Source organism: Nuphar pumila, chromosome 4, assembly GCF_984573655.1.
Source record: "Nuphar pumila chromosome 4, dmNupPumi1.hap1.1, whole genome shotgun sequence".
Classification (NCBI taxonomy): Eukaryota; Viridiplantae; Streptophyta; class Magnoliopsida; order Nymphaeales; family Nymphaeaceae; genus Nuphar; species Nuphar pumila.
This window is the reverse complement of record NC_143252.1, coordinates 24665382-24684842: the sequence shown is the minus strand read 5'-3', so window position 1 is coordinate 24684842 and position 19461 is coordinate 24665382. Positions and strand designations below refer to the sequence as shown.

The 19461-nt window shown below is 36.2% G+C and overlaps 1 protein-coding gene across 1 annotated transcript; it reads right to left on the bottom strand.

Moving 5' to 3' along the window:
* Positions 1–3466: 3466 nt before the first annotated feature.
* LOC149839675 (kinesin-like protein KIN-5D) lies at positions 3467–18481 on the bottom strand. The gene is made up of 23 exons (XM_090002738.1): positions 18247–18481; positions 17866–17995; positions 17602–17757; positions 17104–17444; positions 16853–16991; positions 16658–16755; positions 16417–16573; positions 16245–16314; positions 15998–16074; positions 15824–15877; positions 15643–15723; positions 15418–15529; positions 15165–15251; positions 14900–15075; positions 14648–14809; positions 14451–14558; positions 14208–14366; positions 14029–14112; positions 4873–5078; positions 4689–4790; positions 4463–4572; positions 4126–4277; positions 3467–3960 (listed from the first exon to the last, which is right to left on the bottom strand). The coding sequence occupies exons 1-23, from the start codon at positions 18414–18416 to the stop codon at positions 3739–3741; spliced, it is 3153 nt and encodes a 1050-aa protein (XP_089858864.1). The 5' UTR covers positions 18417–18481; the 3' UTR covers positions 3467–3738.
* Positions 18482–19461: the final 980 nt, after the last annotated feature.

Sequence of the window (19461 nt, the reverse complement as noted above, 5' to 3'; positions counted from 1 at the left end):
TGGCCGATGGAGGGAGAAGGGAAGAGATGGAAGAAGAAGAAGAATGAGGAGAAAGAAAGAGAAGAAGAAGGAGGGACAACTGGGAGAAAGAGAAGAGGCATGGGGAGAGGGGGGAAGTGAATCCCAAGGAGAAAAAACGTCCCTTTCTCCTCTTAAACTCCTTTTTATAATGGGAGCTTAGGGTTAAAAGAGAATTTTTAAATTTTCTAAAAAAAAGTCTTAATTTCAATAATTTTCAAAATGCCTCAACTAAAACATTATTTCTTGTTAGAAACTAAATTATTTCTAAAACACAGGTGAGTCAAATCTGGAGTTTAAATTTTACCAGATCCATTTTTTCGGGGTTCGATCCAAAGGCTATCAAATTGCTCATTTTAACTCTGATTTCGATGACATTCAAAACGAAGCTTTCCTGCATGAAAACACATCAAAATGAACTAAATATGGCCATTTAAACATTGAGTATGCACAAGATCTATAAAAATATGAATAAAATATGCATGATCAACAACCCAAACAATGTAAGCAAATAAACATTCAATTCATTTAAACATTGAAATGATTTGAAAACATATAAACAATAACATTATATACAAATCATTTAAAGTACAACAAGAGTGGTTTTACTTTAAACATTCAGTGGTTTTAGTTTAAACATTGAACTGTGGTTTCAGTTTTACATTCAAATTATTTAAACATTCAATCAATGACATTATATATAAATGCATGACAAACAAACGACATTATATAAAAATTCATTCATAGAAACATTCAAATAACATTATGCAAATCAATGAGTAAGTCAAATGACTAAATTCGCAGTTGCGAAGTATAATATTTAAGATTTTGAACATCAAGAGAATATAGGGTTTTTATAGAAACGTGTCAAATTACTTGTACGGTAGGGTCATTTTCCGATTAAACTTCAGCACATGATCGACAACCTGGCATGAAAAATCTAAAGGGGAAGATGATCTTCAATAAAAAAAAAGAAAAAAAATGGAGAGATATCTCTTTCATTTTTCTTCTTCGACTCAGCTGTTCAGCTTTGAAAATCAGTGGTCCAAGTTTGAGATTTGGCTCCATACATCTCGTGCTGTGAACTTGTTGGTGTGGGGTCTCATGGAAAAATACCTAATGGTTTTGATTTATTAGGCCGCAGATGTTGCTTGTCGTGATTATGGATTGTAGGTCCCTTTGTAAGCTTGTGGGTACTGCAGTAAAACCAAGCCGTTAGTTTTCTAGCCCACCATCTGGGCCATGGTTGCTTTCATGACTGCATGAATCCCATAGAATAACACACCCTTCACCAATTACTAGTTATTCATTGTATTTTAGTTTTTTTTTTTTTGAAGTTTTTTTTTATAGTCAGGCTGAGTGATGCTCTCAATGGGATTCGAAGCCATCCCTCATTAAGATAGTGGGACTCTCACCATTTCACTTATCCGACCTTTTCCTTGAGTTATTCTTAATATTTTTGACAATTTAGCAATTTTTTCTCTGCAAGGGTCAGGAACTATCTAGAATGACCTACTTAAGGTATGAAAGTCGAGGAAATCTGATGGTGTTAATTTTGTATGGATTCCTTCTAAGCAAAACAAAGAGTTTCCAATAAATATCAGGTCTTTTCTTAAAAAATGTGTGATTTTTTGTTCCCAGAATTATATCTTTAAAAATGTTATTGTTTTTAAGAGTGTTGGGAGTATTTCAATGTGGTAATGTCAACCATTTTAAAGTTACGTGTACCCTGAAATAAATTTCATGACAAGCAAACATTTCAAATAAAAGATTAATGCTGAAGTGGGAACTTTATGCACGAACAAAGAAAGGTATACCTTTGACAATAAGGACTAAAGACCATAATTAGCAGTTCCATCCTAACATAAGGTAGATTGGTTTGGGCCCTGCAAATTTCTATGTGCATCATGGATGACAGTTTATATTATTTGATCTTTGGAAAGACTAGACTTTGATAGAGAGGTTAGGTTTTTTTGTGCAGAATCTTTGTTTTTCACTTAAAAAATTGTCGAGCTGATGTGACGGACCAACAAAGACTTTCATGCGTTTAGTCTAGTGAGGCCAATTTGATCACTCAAATAAAGAAGCTCTGTCTGAGATCACTCAAGTAGGGCTGTGTGGGAGCTGATAGTTGAAGAACTGAGGAACTGGGTTGTAATTCACTCAAGTTTAACAATGGTCGTTCTAAGAAAATAATTGAGAAGCCACGTGAGGAATTGCAACGTTTACTTTCTATATTTTTGCCAAAAATGGAATCGATAGATTCTTCTTTGTATTTGCACCCATAAACTCACAGATTCGTCTCCTTTGTATTTGCACCCAGAAATGAAACTCACAAGTTCCAAGAATCGAGGGCATTAAATTTTTGAAGGGGAATTTTCAAAAGATGCACCTAAAAGTTTTCGAAATTGTTAGAAACACGCCATTAATCAAATCTATGTTTTGTTCATTTTCACTTTGGTTGTTATTTTAGCTGAATTTTGATGATAAAGCTATTATTTTACCCTCAAATTTCCTTTGTTAGGTGTCTTTTAAAAATACCTTTTTAAGGGCAAAATGGAAATTGTAACTAAACTGTATATTTTCTTAATTAACCACGAAAAAGTTTAGGTGTGTTTCCAACAATTTTTAAAACTTACGTGTGTTTTCATTGTAGCTAATAGTTTAGGCTCATTCTTGAAATTTTCCCTAAGGATATACTGCTTCTTAGATTTTCTCAAGATCCTGTGAAATATGAGAAAGTACAAGTTGTGATTGTGATTGCCAGCTATGACTTGACTGTTCCTGCCTAAAATCTTATGAAAGTTAATGACAAGATGGAACTTGTAACCAACAATTACAGTTTGAACTTTCTCAGATCGTCCACATCATCAAGGTGATTGCTACTATTGAGATCATGATCTAACTACTAACTAGAATGAGATCAGTCATAAGTTATGGCATTTATTTAGGTTCTCAACACCCTCGGGTGCCCGACTCCACGCTTATCTAGAAAGTGGACATGAAGCAAACTTGTAGTCATATCATCTCTCTCTCTCGTAGTCCATCACGGCTTGGCAGTCCTCATTGCTTGATTTCAGAGTAGCCTCACCAAAATAATTTGCTACTGATTGAATGAAAGACGAGCTACAACCTACAAGTTTACTTTATGATACACACAGTAATATCGTAGACCAGAGGCTAGCAAGGGAGGAGGGAACTCCCAGTTAATTATCAACACACGAGAGAATGAATGCGACTGCTCAAGAAATGATGGTCCTACTACTTACATACCAACCATGCAAAGGGGAAAGGACCCCCACACTGTCTGCAGAGCTACACGTGACAGCAGGTAATTCTGATGTACTATCAATTTACCATGTTTGAGAAGAAATCTTAAATTGTAAAATGAGTACCAGTTTCTTTATTCTACTTAAAAAAAATAAAAATCCCCCCCCCCCCCGACTTCTTTGCTGTCATGGTTCTTAGATTTCACCATAAAAAGGAATACAATCAGTATTTGTACTGGATATACATACACTAGCCTTTATGCATTGGCTTCTCTAAAATCACTCAAATTATACTAGAAAGTATAATAAACATACAGAGATTGAATGAATACTTACACAGGATCAAATATCTGTACAAAGGTATACCATGAAAGATGCTAACTTGATCTCGAGATGAATCAAGAAAGCCACAAGGCTCAATCTTCTGTTGTATCTACTGCTTTATCCGTGTTCAATTTATAGCAGTAAGAGGAACACGAGAGTCTCGTAAAGATTGAGCATCATGCATCCCTGCCAATTGTTTGACATCCCCATTTGCGAGCCGGCCAGATCTTGTTTCCCAAAATGCTCTTACCAGTTCCTCAAAAGGTGGAGTCCTCAATTCTTCTATGGATGCCACACTCGGCAAATTGAATGACCTTCTCCGAGGGGTTGTGCACGATGGTTCATCCACCTAATGAGAAGAAGAGAAAAATGTGATCAACTGTGTCAATGGCCAGATTACTCATGAACAAATCCAGTAATGGATTTACATGCATCATGTACCAACTGTGGAACACAATAAAACCTACACCTAGGCCCAAAATTTTAACCCTTAGACTGGATAATGGATACTTACAGCATATTCTTGTTGCAAACTCTTCCCAGCTTGTTCATTTGTTTCCACAGTTTTATGAAAGTGGCAGCTCCTCAGTTCCCTCAGTTCATCAAAACAGGGAACAATTGTGGCATCAACATTAACACATGCATCATTATCAAGTTTCAATGCATCTGCACAGTAGTAAGTATATGAGCTCCACAGAAAGTCATACCAATGCTTATGCTCATTTGCATATTCTTGCATTTATTCATTGCAAGTATTGTGCATATCATCTTGTGAAGAATGTGTAACCCGTATATGCTGGGCAAGACATGTACATTCCTAGACCTGAACTGCATATAATGTTAACTCTTACAATCTATGGACGAAAGAAGGCTCCCATTTTCAGTATTGACATCTTCCAGGACAGTGGAGGCAGCTGCAGACAACTTTGCACGGAAACCCTGATTGGCTTCTAAACCACATCTGCAGAAAAACAAGTGGAAAAAAGAGAATGAACACTAATAGCACAAATAATTATTTTAACCTCTAAAAGAAGAAAAAGGGAAGAAAATAAAACACTGGACCCTCCCCTACTCTACCTGACTATGGAATCGACGGCTTCAACATTGCCTTTCTCCAAATGAAATAAGGAATCTTGTGCATTCCTCCATTGATTCCCAGCTGATGTTGCTTGCTTCATGCTGCAAGATTGATAATTTACATGAGTAAGTTCATTTTAAGTCTAGACAAACAGTATGACTTTAATTCAAAGTTGCAGTTTACCATTCACGGAGACCCTCCTCCAGGGAATGCTTGCCGCTTTCCACTGCAGCAGTATCCTCAATATAGTAGTTATCAGTTTTCGACACAAAAGCTGTCCACTGGTCTTTAATAGAAGACGTAAAGTCTTGTATGCTTGATACTCCTTGTTGCAGCTCATAAGTTCTAGATGCAGCACTTTCACGAAGGTTTAATACTCCTGTTTGCACCTGAACCACAAAAAACTTGTCATCAGTAGTATTTAAAGTTTAAACTAAAGGATTAACAACACAGAAAGTCCAGAAGAGAACCAATATGGCCTGGTCTTTGAAAAAAAAACACAGAAAAAAGCCTATGTATGAAAAATGCAGTAAGCTAGGCACATCTCATAGCATGGTGGAGGCAGTGAGCAATCCACTCTTAGTTCTTTTTCTAGTTTTTATAGCTCATAATTTTTTTTTTGGATATGCAGAGTAGCATTCTTGGGGTTGGGCTTTTTAAGAAAAGAATGTTCTACAATAATAATAATCAAGAAAAAATGCAATGAATGTGCGAGAATATTCTCAAATATACATGCTTAAAGAGACTGTTCTTATTAAGTAAAAGGATTTTGTTATAACTATGGATCATTATGAAGTTTCAAACTAATTAACCATCTCACTCCAAGATGACATAAGTTTCAATGGTTAAATATATCACATTGATAGGCCAGAGGTTAAAATTATATCAATTAGCTGAGAAAAATTGTCCTACGGTCCTGAATATTTCACATGCACACACAAAACTTAGGCATTACCACCTAATGTCAAAGCTCAAATGATTTTTTTTTTAAAATGTGAAATTTTTAAAAGTCTAAAAAAGGTAAATGTGATTTATATTTTAATATTATACGAAAAGTTCCTGTTAATTGCGTAGGAACTACTACCTAGTGCCTAGCCTTCACGAGCCAGGCCAGCATGGAGATGCTCTTTTAACTCTTAAGATGCATGCCCGTGCTTATAGCATAATTGTTGTCTTGATGAGTTTGTTCATTGTTCCATTTAAGAAATACAAACAAAAATTAAATATAAACAGCCTAAATGTTGTAAGCTGAGGTTTTTTTATTAGTTAGGTTTATAACTTTTTGTTTACATTGTACTATCATCATGCATTCAACCACATTTGGTTCAATAAAGGGTCCATGAGCAAGGTTGCAGACTAGGAAGTGGAAGCGGGAAACAATATGGGAAATGGAAGCAAAAAGCGATGCATTTTAAAATATATAGCAAGCGGGAAACGAGGAATAAAAAAATATATATAAGAATTGAATGAGAATCAAAATAAAACACAAATAAAACTAAAATAAAAGTGACTAATATTAAATTTCATGACTTTTTAGTGTAAGAATTAAATTTTTAACAAAATCTAAAAATGATGACTACCAATTTAGCAAAAGCACATGAAAATGAGTGAGAAGAGTCAGAGAAAACACATAAAAAGCATGAAAAGTTGAGTGAGAACATATAATAAGAATAAATGAAGCGTGTGGAAAGCATAGGAGAAGTGTGGGGGAATCGAGGTTCTCATCAAGTTTCGGAAGCGAAGAGTATCGCGCTTCTGACACGAGTTTCCGAGAAGTGAGCTTCCCACCTATCTAAGAAGCTTTGAGTAACTCTGTCCATGAGTAGAAACTAACATCAGTTACCAGAAATCAGAGTTCCACGCTTATAACATAAATGTTGTCTTGATGAACTGTTCATTGCTCCATTTAAGAAATACAAACAAAAATTAAATATAAACAGCCTAAATTGTTGTCTTGATGAACTGTTCATTGTTCCATTTAAGAAATACAAACAAAAATTAAATATAAACAGCCTAAATTTTGTAAGCTGAGGTTTTCTTTTTCTCATTAGGTTTATAACTTTTTGTTTACAACTTTACATTGTACTATCATCATGCATTCAAACACATTTGGTAACTATAACCAAATCCAATTCAAGGATTAATATGGATCGTATATAGATCGGGTTAGCTTTGGCCCAACTTTAACATATTTTCTGCATGACTTTATACAGGATCCATTCAGCCCAAATTAGAGAAAACATGAACCCACATACTTTCAACTTTGAGCCGCATGATTCAGACCCATCTGAGAATTGTGATGTGAATTCTGGATCCTTTAAGCTCATTTGATCCAATTGGCTCCAATAGAGGGAACCCGTATCCATCAAAAAAAGTTTATATTTAAAATCTATTTTAATCAGTTTGTCATCAAAACAAGATAATTTGTTTTCATAATCAAATTATGTCTATTATTTATGAATTACATATAAACATTGTTTATACTTATAACCAAGGTTGACAGACTAGGAAGATGAAAGCGAGGAATAAAAGAAGAAATATAAGAATTGAATGAGAATCAAAATGAAACACAAATAACAACTAAAATAAAAGCTATGTCACAAGGGTGCGGGGGTGCGGCAAAAATATAAAAAATTATATATGTATATATATATATATATATATATATATATATATATATATATATATAGTCTGGACATAAATGACCCTAGGTGCATTGACCGCACCCAGGGTCAGGTTGACCGCACCGGGTGCCGCACCCGCATCGCGTCTGTAACGAAATAAGCGGAAGAAACCAAGAATGCTAAAGCATTCACTATGTCCCACACGGACAAATGCAACAAGCACAAGAGAGAAAATCCACTAAGGGATATACAAAGGGCCTTATAAAAAGGCTACACACATGAAAAATAATATCACTATTATTGAAGAGGAGCTCTCAAGAGCAATACTACATACATGGGGGGTTCCCCCTATTTATAAGAAGAGGAGACCAAAGGGGCTCCCAATAGAGTCGTTGGGAGCCCCCAACGGTCACATATGTGACCGTTGGGGGCCCCAACGACTCCATTGTGGGGCCCCTTTTCGGTATCCAAAAAATACAAAAATAAAAATAAAAAGAAAAATAAAAAATAGTGAAATACGAGAAACAAAATAAGTACCCCTATGGGGTACTTTGTGAAATGACCATAATACCCCTATCGGGTATTATGGTATTATTACATATGTTTTAACACCCCCCCTCAAACTTTACGGGGGAATGACCGAAAGTTTGCCAAGGAGGAACAAGAAGCGAGGAGCAGGCAGGGCTTTGGTGAAGAAATCAGCAAGTTGATATTCTGAAGTGACATATGGCAGTGTTACTGTCCCACGAAGATATTCATCACGTACATAATGACAATCCATTTCAATATGTTTCGTCCTCTCATGGAAAGTGTGGTTGCTGGCAATGTAGATAGCACTTTTGTTGTCGCAACAAAGCTTCGAAGCCCCGGTAATTTCGACTCCCATATCTTGAAGAAGACTTCGAAGCCACACCAGCTCCATTGTAGTGGTTGCCATAGCCCTGTATTCTGCTTCAGTAGAAGACAATGAGACTTTCTGTTGTTTCTTGCACCTCCAAGCAATTAGCGAATCTCCTAGGAATACACAAAAGCCAGTAGTTGAGATTCGATCATTTGGGTTTCCTCCCCAGTCAGCATCAGTATAAGCTAATAAATCTAAGGAAGAGATTGAGGATAGGAATAGCCCTTTAGTCAAAGTATTTTTAATATATCGAATGATCCGGAGCACAGCACTCATATGCACAGATGTAGGAGCATGCTGAAATTGGCTTGCAGAGTGCACAGCATGAGCAATATCGGGCCTGGTGATAGTCAGATAGGTGAGGGAGCCTATGAGTTGCCTGTAGGGCGTAGGATCGTCCAGCAGAACTCCATCCTCCAGTCGTAGTTTAGCATTGATAACCTCGGGAGTCTCCACCTTTTTATCATCTGAAATCCCAGATTTGGAACATATGTCTGCAGCAAGCTTCATCTGTGACAGTATATACCCTCGAGGAGAGTATGCAACTTCTATGCCAAGAAAGTACCTGAGAAAACCCAGATCAGACATATCAAAATTATGTTTTAACATATTTTTAACTTTAAGAATACCGCTTTCATCATTGCCAGTGATGATCATATCATCAACATAAAGCAGAAGGATGATGATACTATTACCTGCATTTTTAACAAAAAAAGCAGTGTCAGTATAACATGAGCGAAATCCCAATTGTAACATGATAGCACTAAATCTATCATACCAAGCCTTAGGGGCTTGTTTAAGACCATATAAGGCTTTTAATAACCGAAGGGTTTGACCTTGGTTAACACTGATTCCCGGCGGAGGATCCATATATACTTCTTCATTCAACTGACCATTAAGAAAGGCATTTTTAACATCTAATTGGAATATAGGCCATTTCTTAGATGATGCTACCGCAATTAAAGTTCTAACGCTTGTCATGCGAGCCACGGGAGCAAAAGTCTCCTCATAATCGATGCCATATTCTTGTGAGTATCCCTTAGCAACTAATCTAGCTTTATAGCGCTCTAGGGAACCATCACTTTTAGTTTTGACTTTGTAGACCCATCGACATCCTATAGCTTTCTTATTTGGAGGAAGGTGAACTATTTCCCAAGTTTTAGCTTTATTTAAAGCATCTAGTTCAACTTTCATTGCTTCAACCCAATGAGGTATACTTTTTGCTTGATTATAATGGGAGGGTTCATAGTAAGAATGCAAGGCTATTAGACAAGCTCTATATTTAGGTGAAAGAGTTTCATATGAGACAAACCTATTAGGTGGAATTGATTCTCTAGAAGAACGCCTAAGGGAGGTTTCTTCTAGGGGTTCATTAAGCCGCAAGAATTTTTCTAAAGCACTAATAGGTTGGGCTTCCTCACGCCGAGTGTATACTTGGAGATTGTCACCATTAGTTGGTGATACATCATCATTATGAGAATCATGAGTATTTTCTAAAATTTCCGGATGACTCAAAGAGTCATCATTTGAATCTTCTAAAAGATCATTGATAAACATATAATCAATTTCATTTGATTTTTCCAATATGTCAAATCCATTTTCATCTTCTAAAAAGGTTACATCTTTGGAGACAAATAACTTATTGTTTTTATGATCAAAGCATCTATAGCCTTTTTGATTTTCACCATATCCTAAAAATACACATTCTATTGCTTTAGGTGACAATTTATCTCTTTTATGTAAAAGAACAAAGCATTTACACCCAAAAATCCGAAGACGATTGTAGTCGGGTGTCATATTAAAAAGTTTTTCATAAGGAGAGATATTATTCAATTTTGAAGATGGCATCCTATTGATTAAATAGGTGGAGGTTAACACGGCTTCGACCCAAAAATTTTTAGGAATATTTTTAGAAATTAGTAAGGATCTAGTGGTTTCCAAAATATGCCTATGTTTTCTTTCCGCTAGACCGTTTTGTTGAGGAGTTCTTGGGCAAGATTTTTGATGACAAATGCCATGTTGTTTTAGATATGCTTGAAAATCATTTGATAAGTATTCTCCACCCGAATCGGATCTAAGAATGGATATTTGACTTTGAAATTGATTTTGAATTTTTGCATGGAATTCTTTAAAGAAGTTAAAAACTTCCGATTTAAAGTTAAGAAAATAAATCCATACATATCTAGTATAATCATCAATAAAAGTAACATAATATGAATAACCACCTTTAGATAGAACCGGAGATGGCCCCCAAACATCGGAATGCACCAATTCAAAAGGTCTTGTTGTCACAAAGGATCTAATAGGAAAAGGGGTAGACTTCATTTTGCCAAAAATGCAATCTTTGCAATTGATATCTTTTTCTTTACAAAACTTGTGTCCAAAAGGAAAAAGATACATTTTAGAGTAACTTGGATGTCCAAGCCTTTTATGCCAAGTTTCAATATTTTTGTCTTGGACATAAGTACAAAATGAGGTATTTGGAAGCATTAAATTATCCATAAAATAAAGGTCTCCCTTCCTATGGCCTTGCCCAATCCGCTTCCCGGACCGGAGATCCTGCACAAAGCACCCTTGGGATGAGAAAGATATTTCACATCCATGGTCGGCTATTTGAGAAACGGAAAAGAGGTTAAGATTTAATTTTGGAACTATTCTAACTTTTGGGACAAGAAAATTTTGAACATTTTTAGAATCAAGAGTTCCAACACCATTTATTTTGAGAAAAGTTCCATCGGCCGTAGAGACACAAGACATTTTTGAATTGGTGTGCACATTGGTTAATGCATTTTCATGAGGGGTCATGTGAAAAGAAGCTCCGGAATCTAAAATCCAAGAGTACGTACCGGGAGGTGATGATGAGGCAATGGCGGCACCGGAGGTGGAAGAAGTGACCTTTAAGATTTGTTGAAGAGCCAAGGAGATTTGTCCAAGAGTGTCTTTGAGATCCCCGTTCTTGCCGTCATCTTCTTTGGTGGTGGATTCTTCAACGGAAGCCACCTTTGGCTTGAATGCCCCATTTAGCTTTGGGCAAACGGGTTTAATATGTCCCGGCTCATAACAATGGTGACATATAATCATTTTTCTTCCACCACTCCCTTGCTTACCAAAATGAGGTGGTTTGTATGTTTTAACATGATTGCCGGGTTTAGATACGGCAAGAACTTCCTCTATGCTTTTACCCATGCTATGCCTAGTCTCTTCTTGAGTAATCTCGGCAATAGCTTCTTCTAAGGGAGGAAACGTGGATCTATGGAGAAGTGAGGATCTCACTTGTTCAAATTCGGGACGAAGCCCAAATAAAATTGAAACAATCTATCTTGTTCCATTTGTTTTTGTCTTAGAACCACATCCTCCATAGATACCCATTTAGGCTCTAAAAGAGCCAATTCATCCCACAAAGGATTTAGAGCACTATAGTAATCTTGTATGCTCATGTCGCCTTGTTTTGTGGTTCTTACTTTTTCTTGCAAGAAATAAGCTCTTGCAAAATCCTTTTGGGTAAACATACCCTTCATAAAAAACCAAGCTTCATTTGCCCGGCGGAATTTTGCAATATTTGCACATACCTTAAGTTCGACATTATTCATAAACCATGCAAGGATTTTTGCATGGTTGCTCTCCCAATCTTCCATTTGATGATTATAATCTTCAATGGCCTTGAGACGAGCATCGCCTTCAAGTGCTTTCTCTTGATCTCCTTCCATCTTTATGAGCTTAAGTTGGGGTTCCGGAACGGTTCCCATTACATAACCCCAAAGCTTCTTGCCTTTGAGATTATTCTCCATTGCGGATGCCCACATCATGTAATTTTTTCCATTGAGTTTGAATGATAGATCGATCTTGACTTCCATTGCTACACAAGGAAGATGTGAGAAAGAAAGGAAGTAGAGAGAGACAAGATTTTACCTTTAGAAGATCTTATGGCTCTGATACCATGTAACGAAATAAGCGGAAGAAACCAAAAATGCTAAAGCATTCACTATGTCCCACACGGACAAATGCAACAAGCACAAGAGAGAAAATCCACTAAGGGATATACAAAGGGCCTTATAAAAAGGCTACACACATGAAAAATAATATCACTATTATTGAAGAGGAGCTCTCAAGAGCAATACTACATACATGGGGGGTTCCCCCTATTTATAAGAAGAGGAGACCAAAGGGGCTCCCAATAGAGTCGTTGGGAGCCCCCAACGGTCACATATGTGACCGTTGGGGGCCCCAACGACTCCATTGTGGGGCCCCTTTTCGGTATCCAAAAAATACAAAAATAAAAATAAAAAGAAAAATAAAAAATAGTGAAATACGAGAAACAAAATAAGTACCCCTATGGGGTACTTTGTGAAATGACCATAATACCCCTATCAGGTATTATGGTATTATTACATATGTTTTAACAGCGTCATGTCGACGCGGATGTGGCACCTAGTTGGATGAGTTCCCGTGACATAGAATAAAAAAGTAACTAATATTAAATTTCATGATTTTTTAGTGTAAAAGTTAAATTTTTAACAAAATCTAAAAAAGATGACTACCAATTTATAGAAAGCACATGGAAGTGAGTGAGAAGAGTGAGAGAAAACACATAACAAACATGAAAAGTTGAGTAAGATAACATATAAGAAGAATGGATGAAGCATGTGGAATGCATAGAAGCATGGGAGAATCAAGGTTCTCATCAAGTTTCGGAAGCGAGGAGTATCACACTTCCGAAGCGAGTTTCCGGGAAGCAAGCTTTCCACCTATCTAAGAAGCGAGTTTCCGGTAACTCTGCTTATAACAGTATACATAAACACATCAGACACCTTAAAGACTCAGATATTGATTACCAATACCCAGTACCAAAACCCTGAGAAACATAGACTACAATTTTTTCCACAAGGTTTTGCTCAACTGTAGGGGCGACTCAGTGACCGTCACCAATCTGAAGGAGCATCACAAGTTCGAAACCCAAGGGTGTGCACCTCTTAACTTGAGGCCGAAGCTGGGTGTACTCCTTGGTGGGCAAACAGGACCTGGGGTTTTTACACCAGTGACCTCACGAGCGAGTGAGCTGGGGATTATAACTATTTCAAATTTTCAAGCCAGATAAACAAGTACCACAGTTAATGTTTCCTTGTCTTATTCCGTGCTTGGAGAATTTTGAGCACATTATGCATAAGCATCTCTTAAAGCATGAAACTAGTATATCTTACAATATAAGGTGCACAAAAAGAATGATTAAGCAAATACCTAGCAAGGATATCCGATACCATATGGTTATATAACTTAGCCTGTATTGTCTAAATTAATTTTGAAGCCCCAATATTTAATAGAATCACATACTCAGAGGCTGAATGATTTTTGAAGGAGTGCTGATGGGTTACTAGGACAAGAACTCGGCTGTTTAAAAGCATCAAAGGACATATCCCTCTGCGAAATACAGATGACACAAGCTGAATAAACTGAAGAAGAAAAGAAAAGCAAAACCTATGATGTGTGTGTGTGTGTGTGTGAAAATCAGAGTTGTTGGTCTTCAGAGATCTGTTTATCGCACTCAAAAGACTGGCGAACTGAACTAAGAACTTGCATTATAGACTTGTCCCAGCTTATGTCAAATCTGGCCAATATTAGAAATTGTTCCTTTGTTAATTGTACAAAACTTAAAAGATATTAATTGAAATGCAAATCATTAGGATAGCTGTAAATATTGGTCATGAATATGAAATTTGTGTGTGTGTGTTTGTGTGTGTGTCTCCATACATGTAATCTGCATACTTTGATATAATTGTATGAGTTTATGATGAGGTTTGGAATGCAAAGACATGATACCAGCTTTTTCTGCCTAGCACTTGAACTTGCCAGTAATTCAGCCACTTTTTCCAACAATAGTCTTTCCTCATTTGCTACAGACTCCTGCATATGAGAGGCAGGATTAGATTCAAAAGATTGCAGAAAAATACATTTTTCCTTTGTGTCAAGAAAACATTGAGGTAGGGAAAGGGAACTACTTCAAACTTCTTTTCAAGTTCACACAACTTCTGGTCCTGACAGGTTTGAGTTTCTTCAAGAAGTTGGCTTATCTTGGAAGCATGAATGTCTAAGGTCTTGAAGAAGTCCACAGTGATTTTTGAGATAGATCGTGTAGCCTCAATGGCTCTCAAATGCCCCTATATATGATTGAAGAAATAAAGTCAAACATTTAAGTTCTAAAGAACCACAAAAAGCTTGCAAGTTGCTATCATTCTTCCAACCTCACGCTGTTGTTCTACAAATGAAGCTAGTTTTCTCTCCTGATTGGAAATGCCACCTTGAAGTTCATTGAGTACCGCCTCTGCCTCCAAAGCTATTCTTTTAAGAAGCTGTCCCCAAAGAGCAGTATCAGAACCTTGCATGGATAGATTAAGTATCCGATTCACAATGGCATTCCCTAGAATAAAATGGAACTTACATCCTCAAGAGAATTAGAGTGGATAGACACTTGTGAGTTTAGGCTTCCAAAGGTTGCCTGTGAATTTTGCTCCAATTCACCAGCTAAATCATCCAATGTGTTGATTCCAGAGCTGTACATAGTCTTAAGTTTTTCAACCTGATAACGAAGTGCTTCTGTTGCCTATAAGAAAAAACACAGTAACAAAAGTAACATGTAAAGATTAGGTCAATAAAAAAACACACAACATATTTTACAAAGGTTACATCATACCTCGGCTTTCGTAGATACAAAGGATTGGATATCTTCCTCCAATCCTTTTAGTTGTTGTTCCTGTTGCATCACGGAAGCAGAAACAGTTCTATGCAAGAGCTCAAGCTGTTGAGTCAATTGTGCTTGGAACTTTTGTACAAGAATTCTGTTTCCTTCTTCTATTTTGTCTTTTCGCTCTAAAGCAACCATGAATAAGACATCTCTTAAGTTCATTTGACAACACCATGCATAAACACAAAGGATACTGCCAAAAAGCAATACTTACCAATCTTAGCATATAAGCCTGACATGTCCACTGTTGCATTCTCTAGTTCAGTACGAAGCTCAATTGCATGTTCAACAAGTGCTTTCTCTGAAAAAAAATAATTATCCAAATAACAACTTGTGATTGTCTAAAGATAATGTGGCATAAATAGAACATTCAGTTTCTGTTCTTGCAGTTTTGATGATTAGTTTTTGCAAGAAAAGTTCAATTTAAATGTTATTTCTCAAGATGCAGCAAAGTTGAAGAACAGTACCTGACCGAAGAAGGTTAGAGATCAAGTATTCCTTTTCCCTAATTGTGGCATTTGCCTGTCTGTATTTTTCTTCTAGGTCAGATAAAGCATGTTCTGTATCCACGAGTTTTCGCTGCAGTTATAGATGCAATGGGTAGACAACATTTGGTGCAGAAGAGTACAATCACAGACAGAAAGAATAAATTATAGTTAAAAATAAATAAAAAGAAACCTAAACAAACTTACCTGGCATTTTTCAAGTTTGTTAGTCAAATCTGCAACCAATTGTTGTTGTGTATCATAAAGCTCCTGAAGCCCAGCCAGTTGCTGAATAAAAATGTCAAGAATGTCAGATGTTTACTTCAAAGTCAAGCAATAGAAACCACACCGCAACAGTCACTATGCAAGGAAAGAATATCAAACAAACCTTATCCCTGGATTCTAATTCAAGTTCCATGCGCTCTATTCTCTCTGTCATGGCCTGTGCAACAAATAGAAACCGTAATGGTGGAAATGTTATTTCTTTGAAATGTTATAGTCTGCAACCAATGCTCTCAGAAGGACCAATATTTGTATCCAGGCAAAAGAAAACGCAGCAAACCTTCTTTTCAGCTTCTTCTTGTAAATAACGATCACGCGGAATATATATTCCATTTTTCTCTCTTGCAGCATATACCTCTGCATATGCATGCATAAGATGTATTACAAATAATGTCATTTCAAAGTTATTTAGATTAAAATAAAAATAATAAAATCATATAAAACTGTAAGTTTTACTAAACCACACAAAGATGAATAGAGATAAGACCAGTTAAAACATGACATATCCAACAAATTGAAAACAGAACCTTGTTTAAGGCGATCCATTTCACTATACAAGTCCTTGAGAATTGCTGATTTCATCATTTTCTGATTAATCTGGAAAAAGTTGAAAAGAACATGTACTTAGACAAAAGATAAGTTCGGGAAAGAATTCAACTTCAAAAACTTGGAAATAAAATAAACAATAGAATTGCAGACCTCTGGCTTATTCTTAATGTTCTTAGCACGGTGTGCATAATCCAGCGTGCTGAGTGTCTCCTCTAAACAGTGGATAGAAGGTGATATAGTGGCTATTATGCAAGTCTTGGTTTTACCTCCCAAGGAATCCCGAAGCAACCTTGTTAATTTGCTTTCTCTGATTCAGCAGAAAAGCTATCAGTTTCTCACTAGAGTAGCTAAGAGAAATTAAACCACAAATAAATTAATTAGCCTTTTAAACCTGTAAGGAATATGACCAGAATGTTCTACAAGGGAATTGATTACACGACCAAGTGTAAGCAAGCTCTTATTAATTTCTCCAGCCTCTCGTGCTCTACCCTGAAATGAAATTCTCTTAACATGATAATGAATAGAAGGAAATTCCAAAAATTCAATACATGAAACAATATGAAAGATATATGATGCTTAAGAACACCTCTTTAGCACCAGAGCGTGAAATGTTCTCTGAACCAGCAAGATCAACCAGATTGAGTTTTCCACATTTAATTAGCTCTTCCCCCTCGTGAGTGCATTCTTTGATGTGAATAGTGATGGAAAATATAGAGTGAGATCGACTGCCAAGACATAAACAGGCAGCATGTTTAGATTTATTTTCTTTCACCAATTTGTCAAGACTACATATGCATAAGTGGATATCATACAATAAACACAATCATACCCATCTACCTGCTTTGCTTGTTTAAAAGAGTTTCTGCAGTGCGACGTTTGGAAGATCCTTTTTCCAAGATTTTGTATATTTCGTTGGCAGTGCAAACTATTTCTTCTTCCAGACCCCTCACAAAGACACCCCCCTTTCCATCTTCCATGAGAGCAATTGATTTCTTTGTCTTGTCATCATTAAACTTCAAATAATCATCTGGTGGTGCCAAAAGATCAGTTATTTCCTCGTTATACAGCTCAAGAAATGTCACTTTCATGTTGTACTCGGCATTTTGAGCCTCCAAGATATCAAATATCTGTCGAACAGCTCTAGGAATAACACCAGCATCACTGGGGAATTCCCCATTCTACAAATACAAATAAGAAATGGAAGTTCATTAAAACTTTGCAAAAAACAAAAAGATAGCCTATCAAGGAATGCATTCAAGAGATGTAAAACATGAGATAATCTTAGAAAGACAAAAAACGATGGAGGATAAAATGTAATGGAGCACAAACTTAAACCTTTGCTTTCTTCCCTCCTTCCATGGTATATGTTTTTCCTGTGCCTGTCTGCCCATAAGCGAAAATTGTGCAATTATACCCCTCCAAAACCTCATTTACAATAGGAAAGATGGCTTGATTATACAAATCCTTTTGTTGGGATGTTGGGCCAAAGACCTGGTGTAATCATAAAAGTTATTAACTGGAAGCATGTCTAATATGGTAGGACCAACAACCTCAGAACTCAGAAGCAATAGGTCTAGAAAGCATCAATGAGATCCAAACCTTGTCAAATGCAAATGTCCGATCAATCTGCTTGTTAGCTATGGTTTGGGAAGCAGAAATTTCTCGTTTATGATCATTACAAGAGATTACTGTTGGGGTCTTCACCCTTAACTCCTCCTCACTTAGAGGCCTAATAAAAAACCAAAGAAAGAATAAATGATGTATATTCTCAAAAGAATTGGAGAAAATGGATACACAAAAAGGCATATAGATGGAACAAAGACAAAGTAAACCTTTCTAGAATGAACCTTCTATAGACACAAGTGGAGCTACTTCACAAGATACATTCTCTTCAACTCCCACTTAAAAATGAACTCCCATTGACAGGTTACATGCTGTTGTAATATAAAATAAAAAAACGGAGGGAAATTGAATTCTCACCTGCATCTCAGAATAACTTGAACATTAACACCTTTGTCTTTGTCTTGCCTGCTATTAAAAACATCAGCTGATCGGAAATCTCTACCGGATTTCTCACTCGAGCGAGGAGTTTGTGATGGTGAAATAGGAACTAGACCCCCTTTCTTCTGAAGCTGTGAGCTATGATCCATAGCTAAAGTACCGGAAATGCCCAAGTTTTCCTTCAGCCCAATTACTGATTTGCTGTGAGTGATTTCAGGCACTAATGAAAACAAGACAAATGATGTTTTTTTATATACTGCAACCAAGTCTAAAATTCTCACTGAAAAGAAAAAGTGCAGGAAAGAATCTGAAATACATGGACCACATAATCAGAGAAACTTCCATCAGAAACTAAAATCATCAACTGATAGCATAATAATGGCAATTTTCTTAAACCGAACAAGCCACTAATAGTTGAACGAAAGCTTGAGAGTTGAGGGAATTCTACAAGCAATATTAATAAATATCACATGCAAGGTAAGAAAATAAACCAACCAGCATATGAATAAAATGAGTAAAATGAAGCAAATCACATTAGGCAGATAAAGGCAATGTTGTTTGCTCAAAAGAAACCACCAGTAAGAAAACCAGAACATGAAACCTTTCAAATACAACACACTTTCAATACTAAAATTAAAGAAATAATAAACTTTAATCTGAGAAAACAGTAGCAACAGTAGCATTTTCTAAAATTATCTGTAGAATTGTGGTTATATTAGAAAACTTGCATACGACATATACCAGATTGAAAATTCAAAAAATGAAAAAGACAAAAGTATTGAAAACAAAATCTGCAATGCAAGGAACAAATAACTGAAACAAAATTTTGCTCACACTATTGAACAGAAAAATTGAAAATAATTTGATTCAAGGATTTGCAATTTCACAATAATTGTAGAGAAAGCAACATTTCTACAAGATTGAGAAATTAAGAGAAGAAAACGATAATCTAAAACTGATTTCAAAACTCTCAATTTGTATAAATCCAGTAAGAAAAGATAAACAAGGTGAGAAAAAAGGATGCCAATGTATGTGCGTGAGCCTTAATTAGTGAGCAACTTAACTAATTACAAAGGAATGCAACTATGGAGAAGCAATTCAATATGGACCAAAATCTGACAGAGAAAATTGTCAAATTCACAAAACATGTTCCGAATCCACAAAAAAAATCTGTAGAAGAGGAAGTGGAAGATC

What these genes read in the sequence shown, in the direction of transcription:
- LOC149839675 (XM_090002738.1), bottom strand. Translation starts at nt 18,416, where the DNA reads ATGGATCATAGCTCACAGCTTCAGAAGAAAGGGGGTCTAGTTCCTATT. An exon ending in CACGCTCTGGTGCTAAAGAG is followed by an intron (nt 16,756 to 16,852) that starts GTGTTCTTAAGC and finishes ATTTCATTTCAG; the next exon opens with GGTAGAGCACGAGAGGCTGG. An exon ending in ACAAACTTGAAAAATGCCAG is followed by an intron (nt 15,530 to 15,642) that starts GTAAGTTTGTTT and finishes CTATAACTGCAG; the next exon opens with CGAAAACTCGTGGATACAGA.